We start from the raw sequence: 14,248 nt of genomic DNA on the forward strand, positions 1-14,248 counted from the left end.
GGAACTTAATATTCCAACTTGAAATGCTGTTTTTTTTGTTTGTTTGTTTGTTTGTTTGTTTTTTACTTGCGGTAGAGAATAGAAAACCTTACCGGTTTTGTTACTGTAAGAGCCATGACCAAATCCAAGTTTGTTCCCTATCTGTATTTCATCTTCTGTACAGAAAAATAAAAGTAACTTATTTTGGGTTAGCAGTAGGACCAACTTTTGGTATTGTCCAAACTGGACATTGCTTTATAGTACAAAGGGTTTGCTTTGCTTATGACTGTTAAAATAGAATCCCTATTATGGGAAGAAAAAAAAAACACTTCTTAAAACGCTTATAAGACAGTAATACAGTAGACAAGAAACCGATTTTCAGATTTTTATATACTTAGTGAAGGCAAATTTACCATTTCCACAGTAACTTCAGGGCAAACAGCAACTGTTTCTTAAACTTTGAGGATCAGAATGACTGGAAATCTACCTTTTGGGTCCAGGAGCCATTTTTACCTTGTTGCTTATTCCAGTTCATTGTAACACTTATTTTCCTACTTTGTAGGGGGTGGGAGGCACAGAGTTCCTCGCAGTGGCAAAGGATTAATTTTATTTTAGTTTCTAGAGGGGCATCATGATGAATAATAAAATAGACCCATATATGTTCAGTGGCTAAAGACTGCAGTGGATCTAAATTCAAGGTTTGATATGAAACTTGTACTAAGTTTCTGCCTGTAAACAGCAATGGAAGTTTTTGTTATTTGGGAGTAGTGATAGACAGAGCTTTTGCAGAAAACAAACTGTTTTAATTTTTATGATTTTTTTTTTAGTGAAAGCATTTAGTTAGAAATTCCAGTAGTTTAGAAATGGTAATAAACTGTATAGTGTGGTGCTGCATATGGGGAAGTTGGAACTTTAGTCAGTGTGTAACCAAAAGAAAGTAGTAATACGTTTTTTCTAATACAGTATCAGAGATGGTACTTGGGTTTTGAATCACTTCTTAAAAATACTACTTGAAAAGTTTAGTTAGAATATGACAAGAGCATTTAAAGTGCAGAGTTTGAGTAAGTATTGTTTGTTATATCTGTGGCAAGGAGGTGTTAAGGTTCTGACATGACAAAATTTGCAAATGCTTCTTACAGCAGCATCCAGTGATGTTTCTTGAACCTTTTGTGTTGCCCAGATGGGCTGTGATTCAAACAGCTATATAGCTATTCTGAGCTATATCTTTGCATGCAAAAATTCATCTTCACTGGAGTGAAGCATTGACAGTGATGTGATTAGGGCTAGCTTTTTTAAGTTGTGGATGTTACAGTGACTGCTGACTGTGGTGGTAGGAGGATGGTCATTTTTCTTGAGCTTTCTACCACTTCATCTCTATCTAGATAACCACGGTTTACCCATGTAGATTAGCTCATAACTGTATGTTTTCATATTATAACTTCTTTCTAAGGAGTTCAGACTTCTCTAAAGTTGCCTGGCTGGGTCTTATAATGGCTATCTTTACTGAACACACCTGCTTGATTTTTTGGGGGGGGTTAAAAATGTACATTTATTTCCTGAGGAAGGAAAAAATCATGTGTTGTTGCACGTGCTTGAAACAGGAGGGCAAATCTTCACCTATTGAAAGACCCATCTTCAGAAATGAAACAATTCTAACCTGTTAAACACCATTGTGTTCTTAAGCATTTTGCCCACGGTAGCAGACCACCTTGCTGGTAGCAATGAAAGCAAGGAGGGGAAAGAATCGAACAGTGCTATGGCAAGCAATTCCAAAAATGTTAATTCTTCTGCTTGGAAAGCGTACCTTGATCTGCAGTCTGTAAGACTGAAACGCCTAAATGGTAAAACTATTCAGTGCTTTATAGCAAATAATCTTCAGAATAAGATAATTATGTGTTCCATTCTTCCTTCTGCCTTCTAGTAAAGGAGTTACAAATAGCGATCCCTGATCTTAGCCTGTTGAAGTTTGTTTCATTTAATTGTTTCATTTCGTATTTTGAGAACTGGGTACAAATTAATGGATACCATTACACACTTTTATTTTCATTCTTTTTGGAATTTAGTATCTTTGAAATAGTGTTACATTTCCGTAAATGAATTAACATGGATTGGCATGAAATGTAGTGATGTTTTTGTCTTAAATTTTTGTTTAGCTCTGCTGGAAGGGAAGGATTTCACTCTGTTGAATCTATCGTTAGCCAGCAGATGAGCCTAAGTATCGGTGATGATAGCACTGGCAGTTGGTCCAATCTAAGTTTTGAAGATGAACATCTTGATGAGAGCAGCAGTTTTCTTCATCTCAGTGACAGGTAACTATAAATATATTTGTGCATTTAAACAGTTATCTTGTAACATAGTGTCAGGAGGTTTTCTCCAGGGGGATGAAGGAAAAGATATTATTTTGTCTTCAGTAATGACTTTTATGTTAAAAATGACTCTAATATGTTTGAATGTGTGTTTTCTTACAAAATGTTTCTTTTCTTGTTCATGAATGTTAATACTATATGGAGTGTAAAGTATGTAGACTATGCATTTTGTCTTGTGTCAGGGAGTTGCATCAAATAACACTGTGTGTAGCTTAAGTATTAGCAAAAGATGCGGGTATTTCAAAAACAGTCACCACATATAAAGTACAACTTGAAAGTAGTGTTGTTTATTGTGGTCTGAAATTAAAAAATAATGTGCTTTATGTAAATTCATCTATTTTTGAAAAGAAGAAATGTGCTCGTAGTTTGCATGAGGATTTTAAACAGCTATTTTTAGGGGTTTACTTCTTAAGCTGTTGTAACTGATGTTGCTTGTGCATTGATGTGTTACTAACCAGGAACTTACAGGTGCATAGTGTTGGAACTTACCTGTTTGAGATAGTAACTTTTTCTACAAGAGCTTCTTCTGCACTTCCCTGGCTGATTGGTAGTCAGCTAAATTAAAACAAGAACTTGGAAAAAACTGCGGCATCTCTGTTCCCAGAGGAAACTATAGTGAGTCGTGTCCCTAGCTTTTGCGTAGGCAAGGCATGAGGAATGAGGAAGTTTAGTTTTGCCATGAGGGTTATATCACTTATATAGAACGTCCAGAACTTCTCTTGAAGAACAACAGAAATGGGGGAGGGGTTTTCCTTTTTTTTTTTAAAAAATGAATATTTGGTACCAAAATGATACTACTCGAATGTTTGTAGTATTTTTGTTTTGCTTAACCAAATATTTTAATCGAACCAATACTAAAGCTTACCACTCATACAACTAAAGACTTTTATGAAAGAATACATTTCCTTAAAGTTATTTTAATAATGCATTATCTGTTGAATGAGTGAAAATTTGACTTACGTGATAGAATTTGGACTATAAGGAAAAAAAGATCTAGTGTATTGGCTGTTAGAATAAATATGGATTAAATAAGGCTGTGGGGAAAAAAGTGCAAAAAAAATACTCTGGACCTCTAGTACCCATCGTGTCTTTATTATCATTCCAAAAACATCTTTAAATTAAAAGAATTTTATTTCTACAACTTTAAAGAATATCTGTTCATTAGGAGGACAATGACCTGTTCTGGCATTTAACTTGAAGAAGTGAAGGGACGTAATCTGGATAGCAAGGTGTTGGCAGAAGAAACTGGCATGCACATTTTTTATTTTTTTTTTTAATCTGCTGTGGATTGTTAATAGCATGCGTGTATTTGTGTCACTAGGTTTTAGCAGGTGGAAATGAGAGGATCTGGGGTTATTGCCCTGAGCAAAAAGACACGGAGGGGAAGACCTTGTGTAACAAAACAAGCTTCACTAGGAATACAATTTGTGGAACAGTGATATCTTGATAATCTTCTCAGGAAATAAGGAATTCTGTGGCAGTGATGAAGATTTACTGGTTTTACTTTTTTTAAAAAAACTTTTTTATTAAACAGGAAAATAACATTGCCATCCATCATGCAGTTGAAAGTGCATTTTCTTTTTGTGTATGTGGTCAGAGCCATCTATTTAAAAATATTGTACTGATTATATGTAGCCCATGTCAATTTGAAATTTTTAAATTACTTCAGTTAGCTTTGCTCTCTTGGCAAAGGAAACATTTCTTAATGCAAATTATTTTCTTGTATCTAAGAAACTGTCCTCGATCTTGTGCCATCCTTGAGGTACTAGGTAGCATTAGACTGATTTGTTTGTAGTGCTGGTATGTTACAATTAGGTAGCATAGTGAACAGGAACGAAGTTGTGCAGGGGACCTGTCCTTTCCCCCAATATATTCCAGGCCATTTTCAGTATTCTGGATACTGGTACTTGAAACTTCTTTAGCTAACATTTTGGAAGTTATCCTCATAATAAACCCATAAATTCCATTAATAGTAGTTTGAAATTTGTGGAAGACAGGCTCAGACTTCTCAGAAAACAACCCAGTACAATCTGCAGCAGTCCAGTTCAATTTAACTTGCTTTTTTACTACATTTTTTGTAGTAGCTCTGTTGGCAGGGTCCGTGCTCTCTGGGTCTCGGGTCAATATAAAAGTGGTGCTCCTGCACCTCACAGAGGATTAAGCTAACTGTAAGCAAGGGAGCAAGACAGCCTGGAAAGAAGCTTTATTTGAATGGAAACAAGAAGGAAAGTTTGCATTATCTGCTTTGCGTTTCTAATGTTGGCAGCTTAAGGTTAGAAATAGAAAAAAGCTCAAGACTATTGTTCAGTTAACATATAGGTATAGGCATAGGCTCTTCCAGAGGATGAATCAGAGCATCCAGATGAGGTTATACTTCAGAGTAGACGTCTTTAGCCTTTGGCTGTATGCACATAATACAGAATCTTGAAGCAGATGAAACTGAGTATATATGATCCTGTATATAGGGTGTGTGTGTATATATATACATATATATATATAACTGAAAGCTTTTCTTTCTGGTAATTCTTATGCTGGTTCATTTTGAAGAGCAGCATGAAGCATTATAGAAGCATTATAATGCCTTTTTCTGTTTATTGCTTGTTCTGTCATTGCAAATCTTATTTTCAAGACTTACTTTGTTATAAGATGCTGAACTAAAGGTCACATCACCAAAAAAAAAAAAAAACACAAAAAAAAAAAAACAACAACAACACAACCTTCATATGTTGCCATACATAACCATATGACCCTAATCTCCTGGTTAAATAGAATGTAATTTCAGACCAAGTTTGACCTCTGTAAAATAAATTCATGTATCTAATCAGAATAGTACTGTGCCTAAGGTCATTCTGTTAGGTTGCAAATACTTTTTCCTTCAGTCTGAGAACTGGGACAGCTTTTATTTCCACTTACGCTAAGCAGCTAAAACCTTCAAAGAAAGAGCCAGAGTGCAAAGCATTGATACCAATGGATTGTGTTAAATCTCTTTTCTATATATGTAATTCAGAAACAAAATCAATATTAATTTTTACTGTGGTACTCTTAATACAGTAGCTTGAAAAATGTTCTTAAGACCAGATTTGCATTTTCCATGCAAATCAAACTGGTAATTGCAGAGTCTTGGTAACTGCCTTTAGTGCCTTTTTTTTTTTTTTTAATTGTGCATTTTAATAGGTTGGCTTGCAGTTCTAGGACCAATTTGGTTTATTTGGAAGCTTCTGCTCTTCAATTTTCTTTTTTTTTTTTTTTTTTTTTTTTTTTTCCCTCAGTTAGGGTGTGTTCGTATTCCAAGCTTGCTAACCTGCTGTTACTATGAGGAAATTAGTATCTAAACAGGCACACAGGGAAGCAAAGGAAACTGAGAAGTGATGCTATTACTGACGGCTTCTTGAAAGAGATTAGTATCTGGCTCTTGAAATGTTCCTTTCCACCATTTCTTGTTTTAAATTTGATTATTTGCTGTGAGTGGAATGAGTGGGAAGAAAGAGTTTTAGCAGGTACACAAAATGGAGCTGGAGAAAGCATCTCCTACAGCAGTTGCCTGGAATTGCAATGTGGCTGGTCATACCATCTATGGTAGACAATACATACTTTTCACAGCATGCTGGTTGTCTCAATCATACCCTTGGAAGACTTCTAGACATGGTTAGGGGGAGGTATGAAATTGGGAAGCAGGAGATTTAATCCTATGAGTAACACAATCTTGTACATGAGCACAGGGCTAGCAAATTGTTAACTGTATTGTCTAGAACATAGCAGTGTAAAGACAGCCTCAGTTTTTTCAGTACTTTGTATTGCCTTGAATGTAGTCATGGAAAAAATGCAGTATGCTTGTGAACTGTGAGTGAATTAATCTTTTTAGTCCTAGTTTTATTGATTTATAAAATGAAAATAAAAGTTAAGCTTAAAGACCAATATTCAAAATCCGTTTAAAAATGTATATATTTTTGATTTGTTCTAAGAAATCCTTCTCATCCAGCTGTTGGAGAGCACTGCTGGGCTTTTGGAATGAGATAGAAGGATTTAATTTGTGCAGTTTTCTTCACAATATATAATACATTAGGAACTTTTAGCTAGCCTTTAAACAAATATTATATTTGTAATTTATATTCCTGTGTGTAATAGAACTGAATTTTTTGAGCTTGTATAAATGACAGTGTGCTTAGGCCTGAGGACAGAATTACTGTTAGCACTGATCTAGAAAATTAATGAGTACAAAATTAATACTTTCACCTGTGTACAGAAACTTACCAGTTTTGCATTGGTATGCAGATTGCTGCTCTGAAGTTCCAGCAAACATGTTTAGGAAGTTTCAGTGCTCTTCGTTAAATGTCTTGTCAAAACAGCTCTGAGGAAAGCAAAATTCTAGTTTGAGCTATTGTTCTTTTCTAGTTCAGCTGTGTTCTCTTCTTCTCCTGGCAGTAATGGTAACAGCAGTAGCTGGAGCAGTCTTGGTTTAGAAGGAGATATGTATGAGGAGAATTTATCCTTTCCAACATCAGACAGGTTGGTTGAGTTGAGAAACATAAACCAGATGGGTTCCTCATAATTAATGCATGTAATCATCATTTTTGGAAAATCAGAGTATAGCACATTTTTTAATGCTTATACATTATTCACTCTCCTCTCACTTAATCACTATATGATTTTTTTCATTAATTAATCCATACTGAATGGTTAAATGTTGCTGTGCAAAACTGATGAATGTGTTCTGCTTGCAAAATGAAAGGTCCCATTTATGCATGTTTTTGCTTGCGGTTTTACAAATTTTTACTTTTTCATGCAAACTAGAGCTTGCTTCCTACAGGATTTCTGTTTTTCCTTTACCTTGTGGAAACTTTCAAAATTGCTTGGTGAATGATTTTTGTAGAACACTTACCATGGAGCAGCTTTGAATAACCTACAGCTGTTCATACCTGTGATATAAGATGGCTCAACTTTATTGCATATGAAGCAAAACTAAACTGTCCTACCTAATTAAAATCAACAAGTTTTCATCTCATTCTAAAAGGTCTCTTCTCATGTTTCTCCCTTCCTCTCTTCCTCTTAAGAGCAAATCTCATGAACTCGATGACAAATCTATTTCCAACATGAAATGGTGTGAGAAGCAAAGCTTCTTTTCATCGTCATTTCTTAATTCTTCTATGATCTTTCTGTCCCTTACTCTTTAACCTTCATTACGGTCTTAAGATTAACTATATTTATTGTGCATATATTAATATTTTTGTTATATTTTAAAAATACAGTGATGGAACAGATGATAAAGATGAAGACACCAAGGATGCTGTAGAAGGTAATGGCAATTCCAGCATGCTGTTCTTGTCCTGTGCATTTGACATCAGTTATTTTTGTTTATTCTTTGCTTTTGTAATATTTAAAACAAAATTACAACCCTATTATCCATATAGATCGTATCACATGTCAGTCAAGCGTTAGAATATATTCGTAGACTAAAGCTCTACAAACACTTGTTAATGCAGTTGTTAATTCCGCCTTTGAGGAATGCTAGTCTCTAATTTTCAGCTAACATGTATTTAATGTATGGTAGTGAACATTGATCGGTTTCTTGAAAGTGTAAATTTATTCGCAGAGCAAATCTTCTTTGTGAAATATATGATAAGGAGTGGTGGCAATGCATCCATGACTGAGACATTTAAAAAGTCATTCAAACTGACTATATTAAGCTTTGAAGAGTGTTTATGGGAAACAATGCAAAAAACTTGGCATTCTAGCAAATATATTGAATCCTTTTCTTATTGACATACAAAATAGGGCCTGTCCGGACTCCTGTTACAGCTTCTTTGTTCTTAGAGAACTTTACACTGGTTCCAGTCTGAGTGAAGTGCAAAAGGTTGTTAACGCAAGTGAATACACAGTGCCTTCTGTGTTTTGGTTTCTCAGTATGAGGCTGATGCTAAAGTCAATTATTACAGAGGTTTTCATTGGTTTTGGTATAGTCTGGGGATGAAATAGTTTCAAGACTCCTAGACAAATATTCTGTTATTCACCCAAAAAACACTTACTTTGACAGTTACTTTGCTTAACTTCCCTGGTTAGGAGTGAATACCGTATGTACTTCAACTATAGGAACTTGGTTGGAATAGTTAGAACAGCACTATATTTTGGAAAAACTCAGGCAATCTGATTAGCTTTATACAGGAAGGAGTTGTGAAATACAAACTAGAAAATTTATTAGATGAATGCAGAGCAAAAACAGCAGCTGGAAAACTGAAATAACTGAAGGATGTGAGACTATTACTGTTCAGTTTGAAAAGCTGTATTAAATTCAATTCCTTGTCATTTGGAACATGCATTAAAGCTTAGATTCCTTTTAATACTCTTACGTTTGTATTCGGTTGTTTAACTTTGCCCTATGTACTGTCTGCCTGTACTAACTTAACATGTTTAAGATAATAGTCTAAACAATGAACTACAGGGACTTTTTGAAACAATTTGAACCTGTAGATTTAATGACTTTGTTTTTAATGTTAGGTTTGGAGCAAGTAAAAAAGACTTTAGCCATAGTAAATATTGATCTGGAACCAAATCTAGTGGACCCCCAGCTCAGAGCAGCACTCCAGTGGCTGGCAGCTTCTGAAACAGACGTGTCCGATCTTCACTTTCATGACACTGCTACTGGAGAATTTGTCCTTGTAAGTACTTTGGTTTGGTGGACACTGGAGGAGAGGTGGGAGGTGGTGAAACTAGGATTTAATTTTTATTTGCTACATCAGCCACTGAGCTTTTCCAATCAAAAACAATGAGGTATATGCTGGTGAGAAAAATCATTATTTAAATCCTGATAGGTCAAAGTGGAACAGGCCGTTTAGTCTGTGCACGTACCATAAACAAAACAGCATTAATCAAAGCTGAGTTATCTTGTTTCACAAGTTATTTTCCTTGGCTTACTCTGAGGAAGGTACAATTAGAGCATTTTTGTTCAGTGAAAAATGTACTTTTTCAAGCATTTTTTAAACTTTGTGTTTAATTGACTATAAATTGAAACTTCTAATTTGAAACTTCTCATTTCTGAGAATTTGCTTATGCAAATAGATTTGTAATGTTATGTTCTGATGTGCTGTCTCAGGTTTTATGCCAGCAAATGCACATTTTCTTACCAGAATGAAATTCAGATTCTAATTAAGTATTATGTATGTTTTTATTCTGGAAGCAGCTGCAATCAAAGCTATTAAGAAGGCTCAACAAGACTGTTTCATTTTAGGTGCCTTTGTTTTGGTTTTAGAGATTGGATTTTATGCGACCAAAGAGAAAGCTGAAGGTAAAAGAATTAGAGAAGCTTCAGGAATTTGCATCTCATAGGGAAAGGCCAAAATTTTGGCATACATACTGACCTGAGAATATGTCCATCACAAGCATGATAGAAACTTTGTATTGCTGTGAATCATGAAATTTATTCCTTCATGTGATAACACATCCAACTGTGCATGATAATCCAGCACTTACTACATATAACCTGTTTTTTAATCCTCTACCAAGGAATTCAACTTTGCCCAGCTACTGAAAGGCTAACTAAACAGCATTAGAGACAACACCTGCATGAAGTTGATAGGAATGATAACTTACCAACTATTATTTTGTGACCTGGTAATGTGTGGAAAAGTTAACCCAAGTTAAAAGTGTGGAAAAGTTAAAAGTTAAGTTAAAATTTAATGATTCCATTAGTATGTATTTAATAATGAATACCTAGGCAAAAACAAACAAATGTGTATCAGTATCTAAGGAAGCTAAAGCTTGCACTGAGCTCAGAAGCTTGATCCTGTCTTCAACTTGGTGCTGACCGAAACTCAGATCAGTGTTTCAGGAGAAATGGAGTGTGAGGGAAGTAGAGGTCAATATTACAGAATACTGAAGTCTCCCAAACTTAGGTGAATGTCTGCACCAATGGTGCTTAGTTACTGTAGACTTGTGTTAAGAGTGTGAAAGGTATCTAAAGGTCAGTCCAGATCACACCTGGGCTGAATTTTCCTAAGACTGGCTTCTCCATATCTAGCTGTAGAAAGTCCAGGATTATTATTATTATTTTTTCTTTAGTGTTAGGTATTCTCTTGTGTTATGTAACGGTGTGGTACATGCGTGTGATCCTGGGAGCGCTAAGTCACAGAAGCACAGCAGGGCTGAGGTTGGCAGGGACTTCTGGAGGCCATCTGGTCCAACTTCCCCTCTGCTCAAGCAGGGTCACCCAGAACAGGGTGCCCAGGACCACATCGAGGTGGCTTTTGAAGATCTCCAAGGAGGGAGGCTCTACAACCTCTCTGGGCAACCTGTGCCAGTGCTCTGTCACCTGCACAGCACAGAAATGCTTCCTGATGTTCAGAGGGAACCTGCTGTGTGCCAGTTTGTGCCTGTTGCTACTTGTCCTGCCACTGGGCACCACTGGAAAGAGCCTGGAGGTGGCACCCTCCCTTCAGGAATTTATAGATCACCCCTAGTCTTGCAGTCCTGTCTTCTCCAGGCTGAATGGTCCCAACTCCCTCAGCCTGTCCTCACAGAAGAGATACTCCAGCCCTTTGTTCATCTTGGAGGCTGTTAAACTTCTTACAGAATGTCCCTATCTTTATCATAGTGGGTGTGCTGGAACTTGCAGGGGGGCCCTCCTCACCAGTGGTGAACAGAGGGGAATGTTCACCTCTCTGGACCTGCTGGCAATAGTTTGCCTAACTCAGCCCAGGATGCCATCAGCCTTCTTTATAGCAAGGGCTCATTGCTGGCTCACGCTGAACTTGGTGTCCACCAGGGACCCCCACCCAGGTCCTTTGCTGCAGAGCTGCTTTCCAGCTGGGTGGCTCCCAGCCTGTCCTGGTACCTGGGTTGTTCCTCCCCAGCTGCAGGGCTCTGCATTTCTCCTTGCTGATCTTCATGAGGTTCTAATCTGCCCAACTTTTCTATTCTTATTTAAAAGAACCCAGAAATTTGGGAAATATTTTTGGCAAGTTGAAATATATCTCCTATGCTCCTTTTCTAGAGGTTGGCATGTTTGGCTTAGAATTATTTCTAATTCTTCTGCAAACTGTTAGTACTGTAACTTTGTAATCTGCCAAGTCACTATTTGAACTAATGTCAAAAAACACATAGGAAAGCTACTACTAGTAGCTTGCTGTATATATGGAAACCATTCTAGCTACCCTAATACGAGAATATGCTGAAAAGAGCACTCTGGAAAATAACCATCTGCTGTGTGTATACTCCTTAAAAAAAAAAAGAAAAAGTAATGTTTTGCTACCTGACATGAGTAATAAGGTGATACTGAATTAACACCTTAAAAAAAAAAAAAAAACACCATAGGATCTTCAGGCAGGTAATACTGCAATCCTGAAAATGTTTTGTTTTGTTTTGTTTTTTTAAATAATTGATTCACTTGGTTTTAAGTATTAAGTTTTACTTCTCTAAGTGCAGTTATGTTAAAATTAACTTCAAAACTGATTTTCCTTTTTGGGGCAGAGAAAGATTACCTGGCTTTTATTCTGTCCCATTTCCCAGTTGTAATGTGTAACACTGTACAGACTTGTTTATGTCTAGGCTGAATTGCCAAACCCCAGAATACCGCCCGTTACTGTCAGTCAGGCTCAGCATCTTTCACTGTTTCATAGGGTTTGAAGGAAAGTACTGAATTCTCAGAGCACTGTCTCTGAATAATTTGTTATAGGAAAGAGTAGGATGCATACAACATTACTTGATTAGTTTTTGAAATTAAAGTGTATTTAAAAAAATTGTGAGCTTATAAATTCAAATAGTGAAAACTTTCTGAAAGGACGCTTGTAACTTTTAAGAAGAAGGTCCTTTAGAAAGGTCCCTCTGTTCTTTGAGGATTGTAATAATAAATGAGGTATTTATTAGTACAATATAAGAAGTCTTACAGTTACTCCCAGGCTGATCCTGGTGATTTTTGACCCAAACTGAGGTTCTTAAATTAGTAGTCATTCTCAGTTCTGTCACTAGTAAAGCTAGATAGGCACCTCCAGAGGGCACTGCAGCACAGCAGAAAACTGAACTGACCTCTACATATAATCTTTCCTGGCTATGGGATTTTTTGATCATCTTATAGCTATTTTGGTAAGGTACCTCAGTTATATAAGGAATGAAACTGGGCTTTTTTTTTTTTTTTTAAAAAAAATAATAATAATTTTCACCATAAACATTTGGAGGGTTCTGGAAGGGAAGAAAGCCATACGTTTGATTAGAGCAGGATAATGAGCCACTGATGTGATGTGGCTATTTAAAAGATAAAAGTACTGCTAGTATATATCGGGCAAGGTATTACTAGCTGAAACTGGATATGAAGTCTTAAGGGTTCATATTATGCTCAATAAGGCACAAAAGTTAATTACCTATGTATGAAACAAAATACATTGGTTAGGAACTAGCACAAGAAGCTGGTAAATTAGAGTAGATAGGTCTCTTTTTTCTTTTTAGGAAGCCTTGACAACACAGATATGCAAGTGCCTCGAAAACCCATAATTTTTAATCAGAGTGCATCTAGCTGTTGTAGGATTTCTGTTGTCCATTTTGAGTAAACTTGGTTGTTTCATTCGTGTGACAGGAGAAAACATCAGACAAAAAGAAACAATGGGATTAAAGTTTTAATTGAAATCAAACAGAAAGATAAGTGAAGCCAGGTGCCAGCTCTCATCTTACCATGATATCTTTTTCTTCAGGCAGAAACTTTACGCTGTATTTGCTTAAGGACCTCTTTGGGTCTTTAGCCAAACCTCTCTGGCATAAGAAAAAATACTATCCTTTTATAAACCATTTATAAAATTCCCTGTTGTATACTATTAAGCTCTTGTTACCTGTGCTGTATTTTAATTTTTACAAATAATTCACAGAAGTAATGTCAGAGTTCAGTCTGTTTTTATATATATAGAATGTATATGTAGAATGTGTTTTTTAACTGAAAATAGTTTGTTTTCAGGATATACTCAAGATTAGAGGGGTCTTTTTTGCTCATTCAAATTAATGCTTGCTCAAGAAGCTAACTGTTTTGTAAGCAACCCAGCTTACAAACTAAAAATACAGATGAAAATGTTCAGTGTCCATACTATTCCTGCCATTTCTATCACCTGTCTTGTTGCAGTCAGAATATCACCTAGGTGAAGAAGCAGGGAGAAGTTGTCTTCCTCTTCATTTCTTCCCTAGGATTTACATATTTCAGTCTGACAGGTCTTGGGGAAAAGAAAAAACACTATGAATATTTCATTTGGTAGCTGTGGAAGCTCTATCACTGACTACTGTTTATGACTTCTGAAAACTTAATTTATAGAATATCATAGTAAGGACTATGAAAAGCAATAAAATCCTACAGTTCGAAAGAATAAGTAAGGTGAATGTCTAAATTGTCTTTATTAAACACAGCATTGATGGTTACGCTGAAAGCTACCAAGAATATATATATTTTAAACTAAAAGATTTTTTTGCTCCTAGGCAAACTGACAAATGCATTGTGTCTTAGTGTTGACTTTCTTCCATACATAGCTAATCTTGACACATCAGTAAAGGAAGTTTCTTGCTTGGATTCCTGGGTGAAAAAAATGTTTTCAGCTCTGCTGATCTCTGTTCCCAAGTGGTAGTTTAACATAACCCTCACCTTTTCCTCTTCCCTAAGATGCTATAATTTCCCAGATCTGAAGACGCTGTTTCCGTTGAGGGTAGCATCCGTACCACCCAAACCACACTATATGTTGTGGAAGGAAAATCCACATCCTTTTATTAAGACTGAGTTTTGTCTTTTTATATGTGCGTTATTGGCATGGGAGGGGTGGCAAATGTCTTAATCTTGTGTTCAGAATTTCCTGTTTTCTACAGTCTTGATGAACCACAGCCCTCATACCTGTGGCACCACATCATTTGAAAATGTCACTCCCTCCAGAAGAAATTTTAGTGAAAAC

The 14,248-nt window shown here is 36.1% G+C and overlaps 1 protein-coding gene and 1 long non-coding RNA gene across 6 annotated transcripts in view; one reads left to right on the forward strand and one right to left on the reverse strand.

The window, feature by feature from the left end:
- AKAP11 (A-kinase anchoring protein 11) overlaps window positions 1-14,248 on the forward strand; it is a 39,575-nt gene that overhangs the window by 22,538 nt on the left and 2,789 nt on the right. For 3 of the 5 annotated variants that reach the window (XM_035322196.1, XM_035322212.1, XM_035322203.1), the window contains exons 8-11: window positions 2,133-2,288; window positions 6,738-6,851; window positions 7,592-7,638; window positions 8,838-8,998. In XM_035322196.1, coding sequence (XP_035178087.1) covers window positions 2,133-2,288; window positions 6,738-6,851; window positions 7,592-7,638; window positions 8,838-8,998 — 478 coding nt within the window. The remainder of the gene's footprint in view (window positions 1-2,132; window positions 2,289-6,737; window positions 6,852-7,591; window positions 7,639-8,837; window positions 8,999-14,248) is intronic. The other 2 variants (XM_035322222.1, XM_035322230.1) reach the window with 2 other exon arrangements.
- On the reverse strand, window positions 61-11,980 carry LOC118164602. The gene is made up of 3 exons (XR_004749562.1): window positions 11,971-11,980; window positions 11,550-11,551; window positions 61-177 (listed from the first exon to the last, which is right to left on the reverse strand). It is a non-coding gene; the product is annotated as an uncharacterized LOC118164602 (long non-coding RNA).

Source organism: Oxyura jamaicensis, chromosome 1, assembly GCF_011077185.1.
Source record: "Oxyura jamaicensis isolate SHBP4307 breed ruddy duck chromosome 1, BPBGC_Ojam_1.0, whole genome shotgun sequence".
NCBI lineage: Eukaryota > Metazoa > Chordata > Aves > Anseriformes > Anatidae > Oxyura > Oxyura jamaicensis.